The sequence below is a fragment of the Pleurodeles waltl genome, chromosome 6, assembly GCF_031143425.1.
Source record: "Pleurodeles waltl isolate 20211129_DDA chromosome 6, aPleWal1.hap1.20221129, whole genome shotgun sequence".
Classification (NCBI taxonomy): Eukaryota; Metazoa; Chordata; class Amphibia; order Caudata; family Salamandridae; genus Pleurodeles; species Pleurodeles waltl.
The window spans coordinates 1,123,134,104-1,123,158,101 of record NC_090445.1 but is presented as its reverse complement, the minus strand read 5'-3'; the positions used below and the strand labels follow the sequence as shown (position 1 = coordinate 1,123,158,101).

General features: G+C 45.1%; 1 protein-coding gene across 10 annotated transcripts in view; it reads left to right on the top strand.

The window, feature by feature from the left end:
* The window catches only part of PHC2 (polyhomeotic homolog 2), a 635,967-nt gene that overhangs the window by 529,871 nt on the left and 82,098 nt on the right, over window positions 1–23,998 (top strand). For all 10 annotated transcript variants that reach the window (XM_069240302.1, XM_069240300.1, XM_069240304.1 and 7 more), the window contains one exon: window positions 10,884–11,034. In XM_069240302.1, the coding sequence (XP_069096403.1) occupies window positions 10,884–11,034 (151 nt within the window). The remainder of the gene's footprint in view (window positions 1–10,883; window positions 11,035–23,998) is intronic.

The window sequence follows — 23,998 nt, the reverse complement described above, 5'->3', positions numbered from 1 at the left end:
CATTGCTAGAAGGGGTTTGCTGTAGTCAACAGCTGACAATTTGGGGGTTTGGATAGTCAGTGTAGGTGAATATCGTAAATATGAATTTCTGAATCTTCAAAAGGAGGATAAACCTATAGGTTGAAGCTTTCTCTGCTTCAGGTCATGAATAAAGAGGTGGATTGAAGCTGTCTAGAAGAACCAGAAGGATGTGTCTTTGCCAAAAATGGTGACCTGGCTACTGATCTTAGAAATTGGTGTAGCCAATTATCAATGTTGAAATTACCAGTGTAATATTCAGTGATTAATTACTCACTGTCTGCATTGTTTCGATCGCGTTTCCACCCATAGTCGAACCGATAGTACTGTTGAAAACCAAATTTCACCCTTTGGGGCGCGTGCGCCCAACTCGGGCCTGTTCGAGCCTACCACGTCGAAGCCTGATGGATCGGACTCCATTTCAGTTTTGTCCCCAATGCCATGCAAGATTTCCAAACACAGACCAACACCTTTTATGTAATCTGTGCACCTCGCCCTATCACCGAGAAGAGGATTGTGAGGCCTGTCGATCGTTTTGATCCAAGAAGACCCTGCGTGGCCAGAGAGCCAGGAGACTGGAAATGGCATTGAAGAGTACCAAGTTTATCAACACCATGGAGGAAGAACAGGCGCAGACTGCAGTTTCCATACGAGACACCGACTCTGAAGAAGGCTCGGAGGAAGATGGACTCGTTACTGCCGGTCAGCACATGAGTACAACTGCCCCTACGCCCACTCCAAAAAAGTCCGCGAAGGCCTTGGGTGCACCACTGCCAGAAAGACATGGTTCGACCTGCAAGAAACTACTCGTCAACCGACCTTCAGGTTCGGCACCGAAAAAGGCCATACCTCCTTCAAAACTGGAGGCGAGCAAATCCACACAAATCTCACTTCCAACCCGAGCTGGCGTTTACATTCTTCGGAGTTGAAGCCTTGACGTCCTGCCTTGGAGCCGAAACAACCGGCTGCATTTTCGGGCCCGAAAAAACTAATCTTCGGAGACGAAAAAGTCTTCTTATGCAGAAGAACAAGGACTTTCGAGCAATCTAAAGCAGAGCTCTAAATCATATGACGAACAGTCCTCTAAATCATTGAAACCATCTGAATATGTTTCTGAGGACACAGAGATTCAACCCATTCTGGAAATCATGGATTAGAGACAGTCAAGGATCCATATCCTCAAAGAGACTGGCAGAATAATTACTGCACCTCCTCTACAGACTAAAAGAAAGTTGGCTTTCCATGAACGTTTAGATACTGCTCCACCACCAGCAAAGATTTTCAGACGGAAGGAGAAGACATTACCTACGCATACTTCTCCCTCTCATTCACCACAACTTTCTTTTTCACCACCACCCACTAGCCCACCACCTTTGCCCTCACCAACTCATTCACAAACATATTCTCATGGTAATACGATTGATCCTTGGGATCTATTTGATCCATATCCTATACCTGCTAATGACCTGCTTATATCCTTCCCCACCAGAAGACACTACTGCATACACGCAGTTTTTTTTCTTGGGCAGCAGCTTACCACGGGGTACTTATGCACAGTGAGCCTTTGGAAGAGCATTTCCTTTTTAATACCTTATCCTCCACGCACTCACAATACCAGTGCATCCCAATGCTACCTGGCATGATAAAACATGCAGATTAGATATTCAGTGAGCCCGTAAAAGCGAGGGTTTTAACACACCGCATTGACAAAAAATATAAGCCTGCACCTACAGACCCTGCATACATTACCCGCCAAGTACTTCCAGACTCAGTGGTTCTGAGTGCCGCTAGAAAAAGGGGAAATAGCCAGTCTTTGGGGGATGCCCCTCCCCCTGACAAAGAGAGTAGGAAATTTGATGATGCTGGCAACAGGGTAGCTACACAAGCAGCTAACCAATGGTGAATTGCAAACTCACAAGCCTTGCTAGCAAGGTATGATAGAGCCCACTAGGATGAGATGCAGGAGCTGTTACAACACCTGCCAAAAGAACACCAAATAAGAGCTCAACAAATTGTTGAGGAGGGTCAGGCCATAAGTAATAACCAAATACGGTCTGCCCTTGATGCTGCAGATACAGCAGCTAGAAGCGTGAATACTGCTGTTACCATACGCAGACACGCATGGCTACGCTCCTCTGGCTTTAAGCTAGGAATACAGCAGGCAGTATTGAATATGCCTTTCGATAATAAACACCTGTTTAGGCTTGAGGTTAACACCACAATAGAAAAACTCAGGAAGGACTCACTGCTAAAGCAATGGAAGCCTTATATACAACACCTTACAGAGGCTCCTTTCGTAGGCAACAATTTAGAGGAGGATTCAAGCCACAATCCACAGAGGCTTCTACCTCCCAATCTAAACAAGCGCAACAAAAGCAGTACAGAGAGGGGGATTTAGAGGCTCTTATAGAAGCCAGCACTTTAGAGCCAGAGGCAAATTCCAGGCCTCAACACAAGTCACTACCCCATCAAAACAGTGACTTATTAAGCATGCCACAACCCCACACATCTCTTGTGGGGGGCAGACTGCAGCAATTCCACTCCACATGGCAAAATATCACCACAGAACAATGGGTACTTTCAATTATCCGCAATGGTTATTGCCTAGAGTTGATTTCTACCCCTCCAAACATTCCACCTCGTTATCACAGGTTGTCCCCAGAACACAGTGTTCTATTAAAAGAAGAAGTACAATCACTACTACTTAAAGAGGCAATAGAATTGGTCCCAAAATCTCAACAAGGAACAGGGGTATACTCACTATACTTCCTCATTCCCAAAAAGGATGGCACTCTCAGACCCATTCTAGATCTCAGACCACTAAATCATGTCAGAACACTTTCACATGGTAACTCTGCAGGACGTCATTCCACTACTACAAAAACAAGATTACATGACTGCATTAGGCCTCAAAGATGCGTATTTCCATATACCCCTCCATCCAGCTCATAGAAAATACCTAAGGTTTGTGATAGCAGGAAAACATTACCAATTCAAAGTTCTGTCGTCCGGCATAACAAAAGCTCCTAAAGTATTCAAAAAAAGGTCTAGCCGTAGTAGCATCTTACCTAAGAAGACAGCACATACATGTCTATACACAATAGAGACCTTACATACTCTAAGGTTCACTCTCAACTACCAAAAATCCCAACTTCATCCAGCATGGTTGCAACCTTACCTAGGTGCTATTCTCAATACGTAAAAAGCCTTAGCCTATCCAAATACACAAAAGATACAAGCTTTCCAAAACCTCATACGACAAATGCAGCCAAATCAACAATACACTGTAAGATTTATCATGAAATTATTGGGAAGTATGGCATCCTGCATAGCAATAGTACCGCATGCAAGACTAAACATGAGAACACTACCACAGTGCTTCTCATAGCAACGGTCTCAAGCACAGGGTCAATTGCAAGATCTAGTGTTGTTAAACCGCCAAACGCACAGGCCTGTTCAATGGTGGAATCTCAGCAATTTAATAAAGGGGTGGTCATTTTAAGACCCTGTTCTTCAGACCACAATAACAACAGATGCATCAATGATAAGTTGGGGAGCTCATCTCAGCAACCTTACCATTCAAGGGGAATGGTATTCAAAACAGCTAAATTATCACATAAACCATTTAGAATTATTAGCTGTGTTCCTTGCCCTAAAAGCGTTGCAACCACTTCTCAAACACAAGACTGTCTTGATTAAAACAGACAATGTGATGACCATGTATTACCTAAAGAAACAAGGCAGGACACATCCATCTCAACTGTCCCTTGTAGCCCAAACAGTATGGAAATGGGCAAATCACAATCACATTCATCTATTAGCAGAATACATCCCAGGAATACACAATCAGCTAGCAGATCACCTAAGCAGAACACATCAACAGATACACGAATGGGAAATTCACTCTCGGGTATTTCATCAGTACTTTCAAAAGTGGGGGACACCAGAAATAGACCTATTCGCAACAAGCGAAAACGCAAAATGCCAAAACTTCACATCCAGACATCCACAACCTCTGTCCAAGGCCAATGCTGTATGGATCAACTGGTCAGGGATATTTGCTTACACTTTCCCCCTCTCCCATTACTTCCATTTCCTGTCGGCAAACTGCATCAGACCTCTCTCACCATGATACTCATTGCCCCAACGTGGGCACGACAACATTGGTACACACCACTCCTAGAGCTGTCAGTAGTACCTTACTTCAAACTTCCAAACAGACCGGATTTGTTAACACAAAACAAAGGACAAATCAGACATCCAAATCCCAGTGCTCTCAATTTAGCGATTTGGCTCCTGAAGTCATAGAATTTGGATACTTACAACTTACATTCGAATGCATGGAAGTTCTCAAACAAGCACACAAGCCTACAACTAGGCAATGCTATGCTAACAAATGGAAACAGTTTGTTTAATACTGTCAATCTAAAAATACTGACCCACTTACAGCAGCAATACACCATATTGTATGCTACCTACTTCAATTACAGAAGTCAAATTTAGCTTTCTCATCTATTAAAATTTCATCTTCCTGCCATATCACCATATTTGCAGACTATACAACATACCTCACTCTTTAGAGTCCCAGTTATAAAAGGCTTCATTGAAGGACTAAAACATATTTTTCCACCTAGAACACCACCAGTTCCTGCTTGGAATCTGAATATTGTCCTCACAAGACTAATGGGCCCACCTTTTGAACCCATGCATTCCTGTGTGATTCAATTTTTACCCTGGAAAGTTGCTTTCCTAGTTGGGATTAAGTACTTCATTAAGAAGAGTTAATGAAATACAAGCATTCACTCTTGAGGAACCTTTTTTCCAAGTGTACAAACAAAGTCGTACTTAGAACTAATCCAAAATTTCTTCCAAAGGTTGTTTCCCGTTTTCACATAAACCAAACAGTGGAATTGCCAGTCTTCTTCCCACAGCCAGATTCAACCGGAGAAAGAGCCCTTCACACTCTTCACCTTAAAAGAGCTCTAATGTATTATGTGGATAGAACAAAAGAATTTAGGAAAACTAAAGAAGGTTTTGTTGCTTTTCAACAACCACATAAAGGTAATCCTATCTCTAAACAAGGGTTAGCTAGATAGATTGTTAAATGTATTCAAACATGTTACATTAAGGCAAAAATAAAACTTTTAGTCACACCTAAAGCACATTCCACCAGGAAAAAAGTTGCATCTATGGCATTTTTTGGAAACATACCAATGGCAGATATATGCAAAGCTGCCACATTGTCTACACCACATACATTTACTAAGCATTACTCTGTAGATGTATTTTCAAAGCAACAGGCCAATGTTGGCCAAGTTCTCTTAAAACATTATTTCAAACAATTCCAACTTCTACAGGCTAGCCACCGCAATTTATTGGGAGAAAAACTGCTTTGTAGTCTATGCATAGCATGTGTATCTGCAGCTACACATGCCATCTGAACGGAAAATGTCACTTACCCAGTGTACATCTGTTCATGGCATGTAGTGCTGCAGATTCACATGCACCCTCCCTGGGAGCCTGTAGTCGTTGCAGTTTTCTTATTTGTACATATGTGTTCGATGGCATGTGTAGCTGCAGATACACATGCTGTGCACAGTCCGCCGTCTGGTGTTGGGCTCGGAGTGTTACAAGTTGTTTTTCTTCGAAGAAGTCTTTTCGAGTCACGAGACCGAGGGACTCCTCCCCTTTCGGTTCCATTGCGCATGGGCGTCGACTCCATCTTAGATTGTTTTTTTTCCGCCATCGGATTCGGACGTGTTCCTTTTCGCTCCGTGTTTCGGGTCGGAAAGTTAGTTAGAATCTCGGAAAAAATCGTTGGTATTGTTTCGTTCGGTATCGGGTTAGTTAGAACAAATCGACACCGAATCTTGAAGAGCTCCAGTGGCCCTTCGGGGTAATTTCGATCCCCCGTCGGGGCCTGGTCAGCCCGACCGCGTGCAACTTCAAGACCGATGGAACGGACCCCGTTCCGCTTCTGTCCTAAATGCCATCACAAATATCCGTATACGGATCAGCATCTGGTCTGTAACTTGTGCCTGTCCCCGGAGCACAAGGAGGATACGTGTGAAGCCTGTCGAGCGTTTCGGTCGAGGAAGACGCTCAGAGACCGAAGAGCCAGAAGATTGCAAATGGCGTCCACACCGACAGGACAACATCGGTTCGAGGACGAAGAGAAAGCGTTCTCCGTCCAAGAGTCGGATTCGGGGGAATCCGACGCCGAAGACATAACAACCGTGAGTAAGACGTCGAAAATTAGGACTCACGTAAAGTCCACAAAAGCCCAGGGGACGCCACTGCCAACAGGCCATGGCTTAACCCAAAAACTAGGTGACCGAGCCAAGGCACCGAAAAAGGGCATGCTGGTGTCGAAGTCATCCGACTCCGGTCGTGATACCGCCACACAGCAACCTCGGAGCCGAGACACCGGCTCCGAGACAATTCGGCGCAGAGACAGCGGCACCGAAGATGTTCGGCTCCGAAATACCACGCCGAAATCAAAGAAATCTTCTTCGGAGCCTAAAAAGCCTACCGAAAGGGTTTCGGTACCGAAAAAAGCCTTGGAACCGAAAATTAGTTCCTATACAGAGGAACAAGGACTAAACACCCAATTGCATAGATTTGGTGAAGAGCTTCAAACTGTTGAAACTGACTACACTCAAAGGAGGCTTCACATCCAGGAAAACACAGGGAAGATAACCACTCTTCCCCCAATCAGGATGAAAAGGAAACTTGTTTTCCAACAAGGGGACAAGCAACCACAAGCAAAGGTGGTAAAGAAAGTAACACCACCACCTTCTCTACCACAATCAACACATGCATCACCGGCGCAAACTCCACCACTAACGCACTCACCAGCTCATACCACAATGTGCCAGGATGATCCCGATGCATGGGACCTCTACGACGCCCCAGTGTCTGACAATAGTCCAGACTCATATCCAACTAAACCGTCACCACCTGAGGACAGTACATCATATGCACAGGTGGTCGCAAGGGCAGCCGAATTCCACAATGTCTCACTACATTCGGAACCTATTGAGGATGACTTTCTCTTTAACACCCTGTCCTCCACCCATAGCCAGTATCAAAGCCTTCCCATTCTCCCAGGAATGCTAAGGCACTCAAAACAAATATTTCAGGAGCCAGTTAAAGGCAGAGCCATAACTCCAAGGGTGGAGAAAAAATATAAGGCACCTCCCACAGACCCAATATTTATTACAACACAACTAACACCGGACTCAGTAGTTGTGGGGGCAGCTCGTAAAAGAGCCAACTCGCAGACATCAGGTGACGCACCACCTCCAGACAAGGAGAGCCGCAAATTTGATGCAGCGGGAAAAAGAGTTGCAGCACAAGCAGCAAATCAGTGGTGTATCGCCAACTCGCAAGCACTCTTGGCAAGATACGACAGGGCTCATTGGGATGAAATGCAACATCTCATCGAACACCTTCCCAAGGAGTTCCAAAAAAGAGCGCAACAAGTGGTGGAAGAGGGACAAAGTATCTCGAACAATCAGATACGGTCTTCCATGGATGCAGCTTATACAGCTGCAAGGACAATAAACACTGCAGTTACAATACGGAGGCACGCTTGGCTGCGCACTTCTGGGTTCAAACCCGAAATCCAACAGGCTGTGCTCAATATGCCGTTTAATGAACAGCAATTGTTTGGGCCGGAGGTAGACACTGCCATTGAAAAACTAAAAAAGGACACAGATACAGCCAAAGCCATGGGCGCACTCTACTCCCCGCAGAGCAGAGGCACATTTCGGAAGACACCTTTTAGGGGAGGGTTTCGGGGTCAACCCACAGAAACCAACACTTCACAGACAAGACCACCTACCTACCAGGGTCAATATCAAAGGGGATGTTTTCGGGGACAATATAGAGGAGGCCAATTCCCAAGAAGTCGGGGAAAATTTCAGGGTCCCAAAACCCCTCAAAATAAACAGTGTCTCACAAGTCACACAACCCCACCACACAACACCAGTGGGGGTGAAGACTAAGCCAATTCCACAAATCTTGGGAATAAATAACAACAGACACTTGGGTCTTAGCAATTATCCAACATGGCTATTGCATAGAATTTCACAAATTCCCTCCAAACGTCCCACCGAAAACACACAATATGTCAAAACAGCATATAGATCTTCTAGGACTAGAAGTTCAAGCATTACTACAAAAGGATGCAATAGAATTAGTACCAAGCCTACAGAAAAACACAGGAGTTTACTCACTGTATTTTCTAATACCAAAGAAGGACAAAACTCTGAGACCAATACTAGATCTCAGAACACTAAATACCTACATCAAATCAGACCACTTTCACACGGTCACATTACAAGACGTTATCCCACTGCTCAAACAGCAAGACTACATGACAACATTAGACCTAAAGGATGCGTATTTCCACATACCGATACATCCTTCCCACAGGAAATACCTAAGGTTCGTATTCAAAGGAATACATTACCAATTCAAAGTGTTGCCATTCGGAATAACAACTGCGCCAAGAGTCTTTACAAAATGACTGGCAGTAGTAGCTGCACATATCAGAAGGCAGCAAATACACGTGTTCCCTTACTTAGACGACTGGTTAATCAAAACCAACACGCTAACAAGGTGTTCACGTCACACAAAGTATGTCATACAGACCCTTCACAAGCTGGGTTTCTCCATCAACTATGCAAAGTCACACCTTTTGCCGTGTCAAACACAGCAATACTTAGGAGCGACAATCAACACAACAGAAGGGATAGCCACTCCAAGTCCACAAAGGGTTCAAACATTTCACAAGGTGATACAGGCCATGTATCCAACACAAAAGATACAAGCAAAAATGGTATTAAAACTCCTAGGCATGATGTCTTCATGCATAGCCATTGTCCCAAATGCAAGATTGCACATGCGGCCCTTACAACAATGCCTAGCATCACAATGGTCACATGCACAGGGTCAACTTCTAGATCTGGTGTTGATAGACCGCCAAACATACATCTCGCTTCTATGGTGGAACAGTACAAATTTAAACAAAGGGCGGCCTTTCCAAGACCCAGTGCCACAATACGTCATAACAACGGATGCTTCCATGACAGGGTGGGGAGCACACCTCAATCAACACAGCATCCAAGGACAATGGGACATGCATCAAAAGAAGTTTCACATAAATCACTTAGAACTGTTAGCAGTATTTCTAGCGTTGAAAGCATTTCAACCCATGATAACCCACAAATACATTCTTGTCAAAACAGACAACATGACAACAATGTATTATTTAAACAAACAGGGGGGGACACACTCGACACAGTTGTGTCTCCTAACACAAAAAATATGGCATTGGGCAATTCACAACCACATTCGCCTAATAGCACAATTTATTCCAGGGATCCAGAACCAGCTAGCAGACAATCTCTCTCGGGATCACCAACAAGTCCACGAATGGGAAATTCACCCCCAAATACTGAACACTTACTTTCAAATTTGGGGAACACCTCAAATAGATCTATTTGCAACAAAAGAAAACGCAAAATGCCAAAACTTCGCATCCAGGTTCCCACACCATCAATCCCAAGGCAATGCTCTATGGATGAATTGGTCAGGGATATTTGTGTACGCTTTTCCCCCTCTCCCTCTCCTTCCATATCTAGTAAACAGATTGAGTCAAAACAAACTCAAACTCATACTAATAGCACCAACATGGGCAAGACAACCTTGGTATACAACACTACTAGACCTGTCAGTAGTACCTCATGTCAAGCTACCCAACAGACCAGATCTGTTAACACAACACAAACAACAGATCAGGCATCCAAACCCAGCATCGCTGAATCTAGCAATTTGGCTCCTGAAATCCTAGAATTTGGACACTTAGACCTCACACAAGAGTGTATGGAGGTCATAAAACAAGCTAGAAAACCTTCCACTAGACACTGCTATGCAAATAAATGGAAAAGATTTGTTTGTTACTGCCATAATAATCAAATCCAACCATTGCACGCATCTCCAAAAGATGTAGTAGGATATTTACTACATTTGCAAAAATCAAATCTAGCTTTCTCTTCCATAAAGATACATCTCACCGCAATATCTGCTTACCTGCAGATTACTCATTCCACTTCCCTATTTAGAATACCTGTCATTAAAGCGTTTATGGAAGGCCTAAAGAGAATTATACCACCAAGGACACCACCTGTTCCTTCATGGAACCTCAACATTGTCTTAACAAGGCTCATGGGTCCACCTTTCGAACCCATGCATTCTTGTGAAATGCAATACCTAACGTGGAAAGTTGCATTTCTCATTGCCATCACATCTCTAAGAAGAGTGAGTGAGATTCAGGCATTTACCATACAAGAACCATTTATTCAAGTACACAAGAATAAGGTAGTTCTAAGAACAAATCCAAAATTCTTACCAAAGGTTATCTCACCTTTCCACTTAAATCAAACAGTAGAATTACCAGTGTTCTTCCCACAGCCAGATTCCGTAGCTGAAAGAGCACCACATACATTAGACATCAAGAGAGCACTAATGTACTACATTGACAGAACAAAACAAATTAGGAAGACAAAACAACTATTTATTGCCTTTCAAAAACCTCATACAGGAAATCCAATTTCAAAACAAGGCATTGGCAGGTGGATAGTTAAGTGTATTCAAACCTGCTATCTTAAAGCAAAGAGAGAGCTGCCTATTACACCAAAGGCACACTCAACCAGAAAGAAAGGGGCTACCATGGCTTTTCATGGCTTCAAAGGATGGTGGTGCCTCCTGTGATAAGAAATGCATATGAATGTCCTACTTATGAATAACACTGCCTGTTATGCACCATTTAAAACAAAAAAATGTTTTCTCTCTCGCAGGTAGGGCGTTCATCTCTGCCAGTCGAGAACCTGAAGAAGAAATATCAGCAGGCCCTCTTGGTTGAGAAAAGCCCCCAACAAGACACTACAGCTACCACCACCACTACCACCACCACAACGGACTCCGAGATGGAGGAACCTTCCCCTCAAGGTAAGCATTAGTTGGCACCAACTAGCTAGCATTCAGCCAGGGTTTGAAGGGTACTCCATGGCCGATGGAAAAAAAAAACTCAAAGTCTTCCTCTGGCTCTGATTAGTCATATAAGGGTAGGTAAGGTAGTCTCTTTACCGAGTATTGCGCCAGAGAGGTAACGTCTGTACCTCAATGCATGTTATGCATTTATTACAACAGGTGACACAATAAGAGGCAATATGTTGTCACAATGGCAAGGTTGCAGATTATAACTTCATTTAAAAGCATTAAAATAGAAACCTATTTCTGGAAACCCAAACAATTGAAAATTTGTTAAGTGGAAAAACACATTAACAGAAATACAGTTTTTAAAAAAGAATTATGACATTCAACCCAAGAATACTTAATATCACCAATATTAACTTTTCTAAAAACACTAAATTCAAAAATAACCAGTGTTAAAAATGAAAAAACATGGCCCATTTCCTAGTGAGCGCTCAAAGTGCTAGAGTGCTGGGATCTCAAGTAGCTACAGCAGAGGAGGGTTAGTGATGTGCTCTGGAGCATTAAAAATAAGAATAAAGAGAAAAGCAATCAAATCTGTAGCAGAGACGTAATAGAGAAAATAATCCATTCAATCTTGAGTAAAAACTGCAACAGATGCCAGTGCTGTGAGACCTAAAAATCGGCCCAACCATCATAACATTGCACAGGGACAGTGTATGATTAAACAAAACTCAGGAAAGAGTCTCAGTCAAAGCAGAGTTCAGGGATACGAAGGGGTGTCACAAAAATCAGTGCTGCTAACTATTATGCTCCTTTGCTTAGGTGTTTGTGGGCAGACTTGTAGATTAGACCTCTTTGTTCTTTGGTGGTACTGTGTACAGCTACAGGACTTTTGTGGGGTGAATCTTCGATAGTCACGTGTTTTGCATCACCCTAATTTTCAGAAAATTTAAAAGAAAACTTTGTAGGCATTGTCTTGAGTTTGTGCTCCTATTTAGGTCTCTTATATGATGCTGGCCAGTAAGCACACATTTCCCGAGAATTGTTAGTCTCCTAAATTTTCTGTTTAACTTGTTCCGGCCAGCCTAGGAATTCTTCCGTTTTGAGAAAATACAGTTTACGGTGGCCTCTGAAGACAGCTTGTATGAGAGTAGTAGTATTTGAAAAACACAGTTAAGAATTATTTTTTTTGTTGTTCAAGCGCATTTCAAAATCTTTTCAATTCTGAATAGCCATTAATGCAGATAATTCCTCATTAGTTATTCCTACAGAAAGTCGAATAAACGGGCACAATGTGTGCTAACCTGCTCGCTTACAATATGACAAGGGAAACTTTGCTGAAATAAAAGTGTTAGCCAGAAAATTTCCCAGGGCCTAACAGCTATTCTGTCCTTAAGATTCTAAATTACTGGTCTTCAGAGAGATTGATGTGATGGATTAAAGTTCATCAAAGAGCACTGAACCAATGTGAAACTTGCAGAATAATTAGTCTTAAAATTGTCCCCAGAATATATAGAGCTTCCATAACTACAGGGCTAAAGACAAAGCCCATTATTTAGTTAGTTATCATTAAAAAGGTAGGATCACAGAAGGTATGGAAAAAAGGTACAACCCGGGGCCTTCCGCCCGACACCAAGGTGTGACGGATTCATTCTGAATATCAGCAAAAATGAACGGTCATAGAGGCCTGGAAAATGTCACTTAAACTCTTCAGATTCATGTTACTTGTCAGATCTACATGGTTCAAAAAACAGTAGCAGCCATCCTGAGGTGCACCTGACTGCTTCAATGCCACCAGGGTCTACATGTGTCCCTCCATTCAAAAATAAGATCATAAAGCAATAAGGAACGAAAGTACATAGTGCAGCCTCATTCTGTTTTAGCCAATATGACATTGCTTGTGTCGGTCCCAGAGGCAACATTACCAGCAGGGCAGATAAGGTAAAATGACTACTTTTTAAACAGCACTCGCTGGTGCCCTGTGATCACCTTAATTCACAGAAAAATTACTACATTTCCTTCAACTGAGATAAGAAAAGGTATTTGTATCATGTCTTGGCCATAGATACATATGCTTAGCATACTTCTGCCATCTAGCGTTAGGCTCGGATGTTTGCAACTTGTTTTCCTTCAAAGAAGTATTTTGAGTCTTGAGGTATGGTGATTCCTCCCATAGTCTGTATTGCACATGGTCATTTGCTCCTTTGTTAGACATGGATACCTGATGGCAGAGAAAACAATCTATCTCAAAGCTCCAATACCGAAGCTTCAAACCTTTCCATAAGGCCTTTTCAGCACCCTGATCCACAGCTCTACGACGGATATCACTCAAAAGACAAAAAACGACTGGTTTTCTCCACATATTTCATCTGCCCACACAGACGCGGCCTTTCAATTTCACCTCCATCTTCTTCCGCTCAAACCTCACGAAGTGATGGAAAAAAACTCCCGTCAGTTTCTACCCCATGTGTCACTAAATATTTCAGGCTAGAATCAACACTCGGTCTACAACCTGTGCCTTCCTGTCTCTAGAACATGAGACGTTGTGTGAAGCGTGTCTGGTCTTCTGATTGAAAAATACACTTGACCTACAGAGAGTACACCTCCGGGCCCACACCAGCACACAAGCATACCTAGCGAGAGGCACCTAATATCTTCAGCATACCAACCACTCGACCTCCAAACCGGAGAAGACATCGAGGGGAAGCAGAAGCTCAGGGCGTACCTATGGACACAACCTCTTCCTACTTGCCAGCAGAAGGGAAGGGTCCAACTCAGAGTACAATCCTATAACCTCACACAAAAACATACCTAACGACTCACAGAACACCACTGCCCTTCGGCTATGGCAGTGTCCAGTATAAGGCAAACATCCATCCATATGGAGACATCTGGTCTTCAGCCTTTGCAAAAGCCGAAAGGCACTGAAAAAACGAAGGCACCAACAATTTCAAGCCAGCCTTTTGCTGGTGTCCAAAATGCAAACTTCGACATTGGAAAAACCTACGAGGCCCTCGTAGCTGAAAGCTACACCTTTGGGACTGAAAAGGCCCTTGGCATCCCTCCATGTCAAGCACACATCGAAGCTGAAAACACCTCTGGCTTCCAAGCCATCGGCCCTAAAATCATCCTCAACACTGAAAATAACTAAGACCGCAAAGGAGCTGGTAGAGAGAGTTTATACTCACTAAACTGCAAGAAAAACTTGACACCAAGAAAAGACTCTGTCTATTAACCCAGGCACTGGAAGAGTAATTACAAAACCACCTCCAGCACCAGCAGACACACTCTCTAAGTGGCGGTGGCCAAGATGGCAGTACAATCGGATGTACAGTAAAGTGCTCAGCCGAGGACTGCTAGAATCCGGATGTTTATCCCAGGCATCCTTGATTAGGGAGCCCGGAATTCCCCGCATATGATGCACCCCTGAGATGTTTGAACCCACCGAATGGGCATACCAATGCTCTCAGGCGACTCGAAGCACGTCCACGAGGCAGGCCTACTTTGCATTCCCGACCTGCAACTTGAAAAAAGACCTGTCCTCGCCACAAAACTTCCTTATCGGAGAGGGGGATACAGGGTGGCCCAAAAAGGCTCTACTGTGACTTCGCCTTGGGAGGCTGCTGGACTCCTACCAAGGAGTGGAGCTAAATTGGAGTCTGGCCCGGGCAGTTGGACTGACCAGGAGCAATCAGGAGAGGTCGGACCCTGGTGAAAGACAGTGGAGTGGGTACCCAAGGTAGGTGGAGGCCCAGAGGGGCCACCGGATAACAGAAGAACTGTAGCAGCTGGGATCACTCCTGATCGGTGTCCGTTGCCCTTGAAGGACTACATTGCCTGAAATCCTTGCACCGCTAGGAGGGGCTATTACAGAGGGATTTCCCTAGAGGCCCGGGCCGTTCAGCGGTATATGACAGGAGCAGGGGAGAGTCCAGTGATTGCTAGTGTTGTTAAAAAAGAACACCCAGAGCGTAAAAGCCATGCAAGCAACAGCAGCCCCTATAACAGCATCCGCGGTGGCGGGAAAGCTTAGGCCTGCACCTAATTACTGTTAGTACAGCAGCGCCGGGTTCGCCATGCTAGGAGGAAGATGTCCCTTTGTTTGGTGATAGGACTGGGGCAGCTGGGCCCAATCTGAGGATTGCCCCTACTGTTGGCTCGTGCTTGCTGTTTGCCACTACAGCCCTGCACAGTGGGCTCCTTCTGGCATTGCTCTCCCCAGTGAATGTCAATGTGAGCATCTTCGGTCTCCCTAGGGGCACAGGAAAATGCTGATAGCATAGATCACTGGATGCGGTGAGTTTTATTGGAGAGCTCACTGCGTTGGAACCCTCAGCTTGGTGACATCATCCCTAGGAATGAGGCCCTGTATTAATTAGAGCTACCACTGTGCAACAACACCCACTCTCCCCCCACAACGGAGTGGGCCCTGAGCAGGGCCTACTTGGGCCTGATCATGCCAGGGGGGATTGCCCAGTGCTAGGAGATTCCTGGCTATCAGAGACATAATGGAGGAACATTAATAGGTGATGCTTGGTGTGCACCCCTACCAGCGCCCTGATATAGCATTGTTCCAGGCCGAAAATTGAGTGGATCAGGATTACAGTGCTTCTATACTGCCGCCTTGGGTCAACCGACAAAGGATGAGGACCTAGATGCGAGGGCCCCTACTTTGGCAGGGCCTTACATTACAAGACATACACCAGGCAATCACTACCACCAGGGAAGCTTTAGTGACAAAGATGGACACATTGGGAGCTGAATTTGGGACCCTGAAAGATGATCGTCACCGTCTAGCTGAAAGAGTCACCACAGCAGAAAGGAGACTAACAGATATCCCTCCTGACCGTCTAGCATTGCAAAAGAAACGTCATGGAGGGCAAAGTCCAGATCCTTGAACAGCTCGTAGAAGATGCCGAAAATAGGTCCGGAATGAACAATATTCCAGTAAAAGGCTAGTCAAAAAGGTGTAGTGACACTGTATGGTGCCTTCCTGGAGAAGTGGCTTCAGGAAGGGCTGGCCCTGGAGGGCCATTCATGCTTCTGAAAGGGTGCATTGAGTACCGGCACACCGCCACGCCTTTTGGTGGCTAAACTACCCTACTACAGGGATTGATACTGCATCCTAGCCTAGGCCAGGAGCAAAAGTGATCTAATAATGGACAGTAGTGAAGGTATGATTTTCCTTGACTTTACTAGAGACGTACAGAAGGAAAGGTCCACTTTCCTTGCAGCAAAGAGTTTCCTATGACAAATGGACGTAAGTTATGCTACGTTATTCCCCGCCTGACTGAGAGTGGTCACACCCGAAGGAGTGCAGTTTTTTGTCACCCCACAGGAAGTGTGGGACTGTATTGACCGCAGACCACAGGCAGGCCTGAGCCAAAGCGCACCTGCACGCTCACCAAGACAGAAGCAACTGCGACAAGGGACTCGAGGGGCCTCTGGCACAACCACATTAGGGGAAGAAGTTCAGCAAGAGCAGCAGAGGGCACTGGAGGCGGTGGCAGCCTTGGGCAGCAGTGGGGGAGCCCACCCACTTCATTAGGCAGCGAGAAGGAGGAGTAGATGTCTGACCTTGATGGAGGGTCCACCTCTACTGATGACTCAGACTCTGAACTGCCTGTGGTGACACCTGATACAGTGAATGAAGTTATATGACTGGTTCATGGTATGGTAAGGAGAGCTGAGTAAGCCAGACATACCCCTCAGGATGGAATGGGAGGGTCTTTTATGATATTTTAAAAGACTATCTGATTGATATATTTTGCCCCTGTGTGCAAGAAGACTCCAAACGCATAACAACCTTATTGATTACAGCAAAGAAGCAAGCCCTGAGCAAGCCGTTCCAGTTGCCCAACACCCCATCTCCCTGTATTCGTGTGAGTTCACCCACTACTGTTTGAGTTGCTATATAAGTTTGGGTGGGTGGTGTTCACCTGCTGGTCCTGGGGACTGGGAGTTGGGGTGATTGCTGTTTGAATGTGAGGGAGGTCTATAACATGTTGCACGCCATGGATACATATTGCTTAAAACAGTGAGTGGTTGCTGAACGAATATACTGATTATGGATTCCAACAGCGAATGGGTTCCTCCTTTACTCTCACATTATGGTTACCCCTATGACATAATATCCTGGAACGTGAAGGGGATGCACACCTTGGCAAAATGATTGAAAGTATTTTCCTATTTATCCAGCAGGAGCCCATATAGCACACCTTCAAGAAACACACCTCATTGCTAAGGAAGGGCGGCACTGCACCAAAGGTGGCAAAATCAGGCTTATTATACAACTTATTCAGCATTTGCAAGGGGGAGCATTAATTGGATTAGCCTGCGAGTCCACTTTCAGTGCAATAGGGGAGCTCGTTGATCCAGATGGCCGCTCTGTGGTGGTCACAGATTGTCTTGATGGTAGAAACATCACCATAATTAAAATATGTCCCCAAACACAGATCAAGCAGGGTTCCTTTTGGAACTGTTGAGGAGATTAGCCCACTACTTAGTGGGTTCTGGTGTCATGGGAGGGGACTTCAACTCTATAGCTGACCCAAAACCAGAATGCTCATATCCACCTCTAAGTGATTCTCCAGTTATAAGAACGGACCAACTTTTTTTCAGTTGAGAGGCGTAAGTGGGATTGGTAGACTCTTGGCGGGTGCATCACCGCAGGAGCAGGATTATTTTATTTTTTTCGCCTCTACACAATCTCAATGTGCAGTTGGATGTATTCCTTTGCACACCGGAGGTTCAAAGCTTAGTGCACAATATAGAATAACTTTCTAGGCCCATATCCAATCACAATCCAGTTTTGCTGCATATGTGATGGGGAGAGCTCCTCCCCATATAGCCACATGGAAAATGGAACTGGAACCCCTAGACGATCCTGTACAAAGGAACTCACGGAGACAGAGCATCACTTAACACATTGATGATAACTCAGAAACAACAGCTTTCCCCAGGGTGGAGTGGGATGCATTTAAAGTGGTGCTTCGAGGGAGGTGCATCGTATGAATAAGTGGGCATGAGATGCACCTTGCTGACCAACATACTGTCCTCTGCGAGCTTGTGAGATATCTTGAATTAGCCAGAGCAGGGCCCTCAATCCTCCAAACAGCTTTACTTGAAGAGAGGAGAAAGTTGCAGAGCAAGTTGAACGTCTTTGTTGCTTGAATTACAGAGCCCATATGGTGAGAGCTCATGCGGAACATGACTGGACGGTTCAACATTTGGCGTGGCTTGAGAATCATGCCAAACGAAGTACGGTAATAGTTGAGCTTTAAACAGATCAGGGAGGTAGGCTTTATAGATAGTTGGACATTAATCACAAATTTTACACCTACTATTCACTCCCCTTTATGAGAGTGCAACCCTGGCGGGTGAGGTGGAGATTCGTGACTTCTTGCCTCCTTGAATTCCCAACTATGACACCTGAAGAGGCTAAAAAATTGGGAGGGGAAATCGCGCTTTCAGAGGTACAAGCAGCTATCAAACACGTGGTCAAAGAAAAGACACCGGTAACTGCTGGGTTCCCAGTGGAAATATATGCTACCTACACTAACACTGGCACCCAAATTGGTTGACTTTTATATAAAGCGGCTAGGGGTCAGAAACTCTTCCAGACTCCACTTAAGAAACATTAACAGTACCTCTTCTGAAGCCATGGACGCCAGCTAAGGACAAGCAGGCGTATCGCCTTCTGTCAATTTTAAGTGTTGATTATAAAATTCTTAGCAGAATTTTAGCTAATAAACTTCTTCCCCACATTCCCTAACTTATCCATCCTGATTAGGCAGGGTTCATCCCTGGCCGTAAAACGGCACCTAATATTCACAGTTTTTTAAAATGATATTAGAAGCAGGCGTCAATATTCAATCTACATAGAAAAGGCCTTTGACAGCCTGGAATGGGCCTTCCTATATGGGGTTATGGAACGCTTCCAACTGGGACGGTGTTTCTAGAATGGACCACGTTACTGTAATCCACTCCTAAAGCTGGTGTAAGGATGGGGAATATTATCTCAGAGATTATTGATGGGGGCTAGAAACTTGTCAAGGATGCCCTTCTGTTCACTATAGCGATGGAGCCCCTAACCTGTTATTCCAGGATGGAGAACAACTACCAGGAATAGCAATAGAAGGGAGGACACACTATATAGCCTTAAATGCTGACAATCTCCTATTGTTCCTCTAAGATAGGGACGAAGCCTTGACAGGAAACAGGAGTGTAAGGAAATGCCTCCTTGGCATGGTTACCCCCTGACTTTTTGCCTTTGCTGATGCTATGTTTTGAATTGAAAGTGTGCTGAGGCCTGCTAACCAGGCCCCAGCACCAGTGTTCTTTCCCTAACCTGTACTTTTGATTCCACAATTGGCACACCCTGGCATCCAGATAAGTCCCTTGTAAGTGGTACCCCTGGTACCAAGGGCCCTGATGCCAAGGAAGGTCTCTAAGGGCTGCAGCATGTCTTATGCCACCCTGGAGACCCCTCACTCAGCACAGACACACTGCTTGCCAGCTTGTGTGTGCTGGTGAGAACAAAACGAGTAAGTCGACATGGCACTCCCCTCAGGGTGCCATGCCAGCCTCTCACTGCCTATGCAGGTATAGATAAGTCACCCCTCTAGTAGGCCTTACAGCCCTAAGGCAGGGTGCACTATACCATAGGTGAGGGCACCAGTGCATGAGCACTGTGCCCCTACAGTGTCTAAGCAATACCTTAGACATTGTAAGTGCAGGGTAGCCATAAGAGTATATGGTCTGGGAGTCTGTTTTACACGAACTCCACAGCACCATAATGGCTACACTGAAAACTGGGAAGTTTGGTATCAAACTTCTCAGCACAATAAATGCACACTGATGCCAGTGTACATTTTATTGTAAAATACACCACAGAGGGCAATCCCGAGGCTCCCCCTGACCGCGACTGCCTGAACTCCATTTCCCGACGGCTGGAAAAGACGCTGCACCCGCAGCCCCCAGCACCTGAAGGAACGGAACTCCTGTGCAGGAATGACCCCCAGGAGGCCCTCTCCCTTGCCCAGGTGGTGGCTACCCCGAGGAGCCCCCCCCTTGCCTGCATCGCTGAAGAGACCCCTTGGTCTCCCATAGGAAACTATTGGAAACCCGACGCGTGTTCCCACACTGCACCCGGCCGCCCCCGCGCTGCTGAGGGTGTACTTTTTGTGTGGACTTGTGTCCCCCCCGGTGCCCTACAAAACCCCCCTGGTCTGCCCTCTGAAGACGCGGGTACTTACCTGCTGGCAGACTGGAACCGGGGCACCCCCTTCTCTCCATTATAGCCTATGTGTTTTGGGCACCTCTTTGACCTCTGCACCTGACCGGCCCTGAGCTGCTGGTGTGGTGACTTTGGGGTTGCTCTGAACCCCCAACGGTGGGCTACCTTGGACCAAGAACTGAAACCTGTAAGTGACTTACTTACCTGTGAAACCTAACAAAACTTTACCTCCCCCAGGAACTGTGAAAATTGCACTGTGTCCACTTTTAAAACAGCTTATTGTGTTTTATGTAAAAAGTATACATGCTAATGTAATGATTCAAAGTTCCTAAAGTACTTACCTGCAATACCTTTCAAATGAGATATTACATGTAGAATTTGAACCTGTGGTTCTTAAAATAAACTAAGAAAATATATTTTTCTATAACAAAACCTATTGGCTGGATTTGTCTCTGAGTGTGTGTTCCTCATTTATTGCCTGTGTGTATGTACAACAAATGCTTAACACTACTCCTTTGATAAGCCTACTGCTCGACCACACTACCACAAAATAGAGCATTAGTATTATCTCTTTTTGCCGCTATCTTACCTCTAAGGGGAACCCTTGGACTCTGTGCATACTATTCCTTACTTTGAAATAGTGCATACAGAGCCAACTTCCTACAAGGAGGATATTGGATCAGTTCGGAAAGTCTCCCAGGCTGAGAATTAACAGGCAAAAGTCAAGCCTGTTCCAAGGAAGGCTAATACTGTACCACTGCAGAACCTAGTGTACTTACAGTGAGAACCCATATGTATACAGTACTTGGGAGTGCGAGTATTCCAGGACTCTAATGACCTTTTAGATGGAAATGTCAGTTGGATGATTCTAGCCCTCCAGCACTCTATCAACTTTTGGAGAATAATCCCCCTCTCAGTTGTAGGCAGAGTGGCATTACTGAAAAAAAGTGCATTGTTCCACTTGCTATACTACTTTGGAGTATTGCTGGTGTGGGTCCCGTTGCTGATAGTGGCATTGTTTTGGGGTTCCGGTCGCAAACTGGTGGCACTTAACTACATTGCAGAATATTCAGTAGGGGAAGGAGGATTGACTATCATGGATTTTGAATTGTACTACCTGGCTGCATAGCTGCAGTGGCTGACACAATGGGAGGTGGGCCGCTGACTCCCGAAAGGGAGAGAGAACCTGGAGTACCTGACAGTGAACATCTGATCAAAATACTTTTATGACTTAAATGCCCCAAAGATACTGACTCTACGGAATTTGCAGTACTTAGGCGATGCTGGATCAGATGCTTACAGAAAACATGGGCAGGTATTCCATACTCTCCTGAATATACCACTTAGCATGTTGGAGGCCCTCCCCCGAGGAGTCAATTAGAGAGGGCTGGTGGAGTGGACAGAGGCTCAAGTGACAACACTAGGGGATTTTGGCAGAGATGGAGGACATCTCGAGGAGTTCCAGGTGTAATGTGATCTACACCTTAGAGACTTTTTACCACACAGGACGATAACTGCTGCTATATGAAAACACTGGAAAACAGGGTTGTTGGAACCCCCTTTGAGCACTCTGCGCTCACAGTGGGACAACAGGAGGAACCCCATAGCTGAGAAGGACTGGGCAAAGACGAGAGTTCCACGGCTATCAAGGATGCTCAAGCAAATAAACGTTTACACTAAGTGTACCTTACACCCGGAGGATCAATAGGTTTTCCATATAGGAGATGCAAAATAGCCAAGATGTGTTGAAGAGGGTGCAGAATATTTCCATATGTTTTGGTCTTGCCTGAACCTTGTTACCTTTTGGGATTACATGACGGTTGCTGATCTTTTGGACAAAGAGGTCCCATTTGAGCCTTTACATCCTGAGCAATTTCCTACACACAGCAAAAAATGAAACCCATTTGTAGATTCCAATACCTAGCTTTCATACTGGCGAAGAAGGAAATTACTACGAACTGGAAAACAGCGGGAGGACTTAGCTACTAGTTCGGCGACAGGAACTGGAAAGGTGGGATGACTGTGAGGGTGCAGTGGTGCTCCGCGAGGCCTTACGCAGGTGCAGATCCATGGACTTAGCCAGGGCATGGAAAGGATTACTTGAACCATTTAGAAATGCAGAAACCCTTTTCAATGCCGCTTTACCGAACGCTCCTTGAAGTGTTTTCAACAATAGAATACCAACTTTCTCAGTGTGGAGATTTTGGGACTATGGTGCACCTGTTGATCCAAGTAGACCCGTCTGAACTAAATCCAAAACGCAAATCCAGTAGCTCCACTTCATATTCTTATTAGACTGTAGTATATGTGGTGCACGACAAGGAGAGGAAGGAGGGTAAAACTTCAGGAGAGGTTGCTCCCAGATTGCTTTGGCTCTTAGGATTTGAATATCTCTGGAGATGGAACATTACATGCATAATTTAGCTAGCAAGGTTTATTGGTATTGTAAAATCAGTAAAATATGTTTATAAAAAAAAGGCACTCCCTAAGAGGAAGAAAACATTTGAGGAGGAGATCAGGGGATCTGAGCAAGACCCCACGAAAAAAACATAGACAGGGTTACTAGTACCATAATGTTTCTTCAGCTCCCATCTCCTCCCCCTCTTACTCCACCATTACCTCTGCCCTCTACTCCACCACCTATTCTTCCAACACTAGCTATACCCCCGCTCAATGATTATGATAATCACAACACTCCCCTCATGCTCACCGGCGGGGATCACGCACGCCATCTTTCGTGGAGCATAGCCCAGGGGATAAAATTGATCCCTAAGAAGCACCATATTTTCCAGATCATCAGGGTGACCATCAAACTATTGACGGGTTAACTATGATATAGACCCACAAGATGATACTGACCCTGACTTTTACCCCTCTAAAACCTCCCCACCAGATGACACAACTTACCATGAAATCCTGCACCGGACTGCACATTACTAAAAAGTAGACATGCACACTCTGGAAAATAAGCTTAATTTTCTTGTAGAAACACTATCCAGATCGCAGCGTACAGTACAATTCTTGTCAATGTTAAAGGCCATGCTTAAGCTCACAGTGGAAATCTTTTACAAATCCTTAAAACCAGTGGTCCTTACCCAGAGGGTTGACAAAAAATAAAAGCCTTCCCCATCCAACCCAGCATATATCAAGGGTCATGTTCCTCCTGATTCTTTAGTGGTACATGCTGCCAGAAAACTGGCCAACTCTCAGGATACTGGTGATGCCCGCCAACCCCTCACCCCTACCTCCCCCCATGACAAAGAGAGCAAGAAGTACAACACGGCAGGAAAGTGTGTGGCAGCACTAGCAGCCAACGACCTCAGGATCGCAAACTCAGCAGGTCTCCTCTCTGGATACAACAGGTGGGCAGAACTGGGAGAGGAAGGGAGGATACTATCTAAGGCCACCATTCAATGTGCCTTAGATACAGCAGAGACAACCACAAAGAAGGTTAACACCAGCATCATTATAAAGCACCACACATGGTGTGGAGTTTCGGGCTTCACGCCTGGTGTACAGCATCATTTACTGAATTTGCATTTCAATGGGGACCATCTCTTTGGACCACAGTTATGTGAAATGATAGAGATAATTAAGAAACCTATCCCAGTCCCGCAGTGGTTCAAAAATTCCAGCTAGCATTGACTTTTTTTCAGCCACATTGTCAGTTCACAGTCAAAACAGTAATAAGCTTTTTTAGGGATGATGGCTTCCTGTATCTCCATACTCCCAAACGCA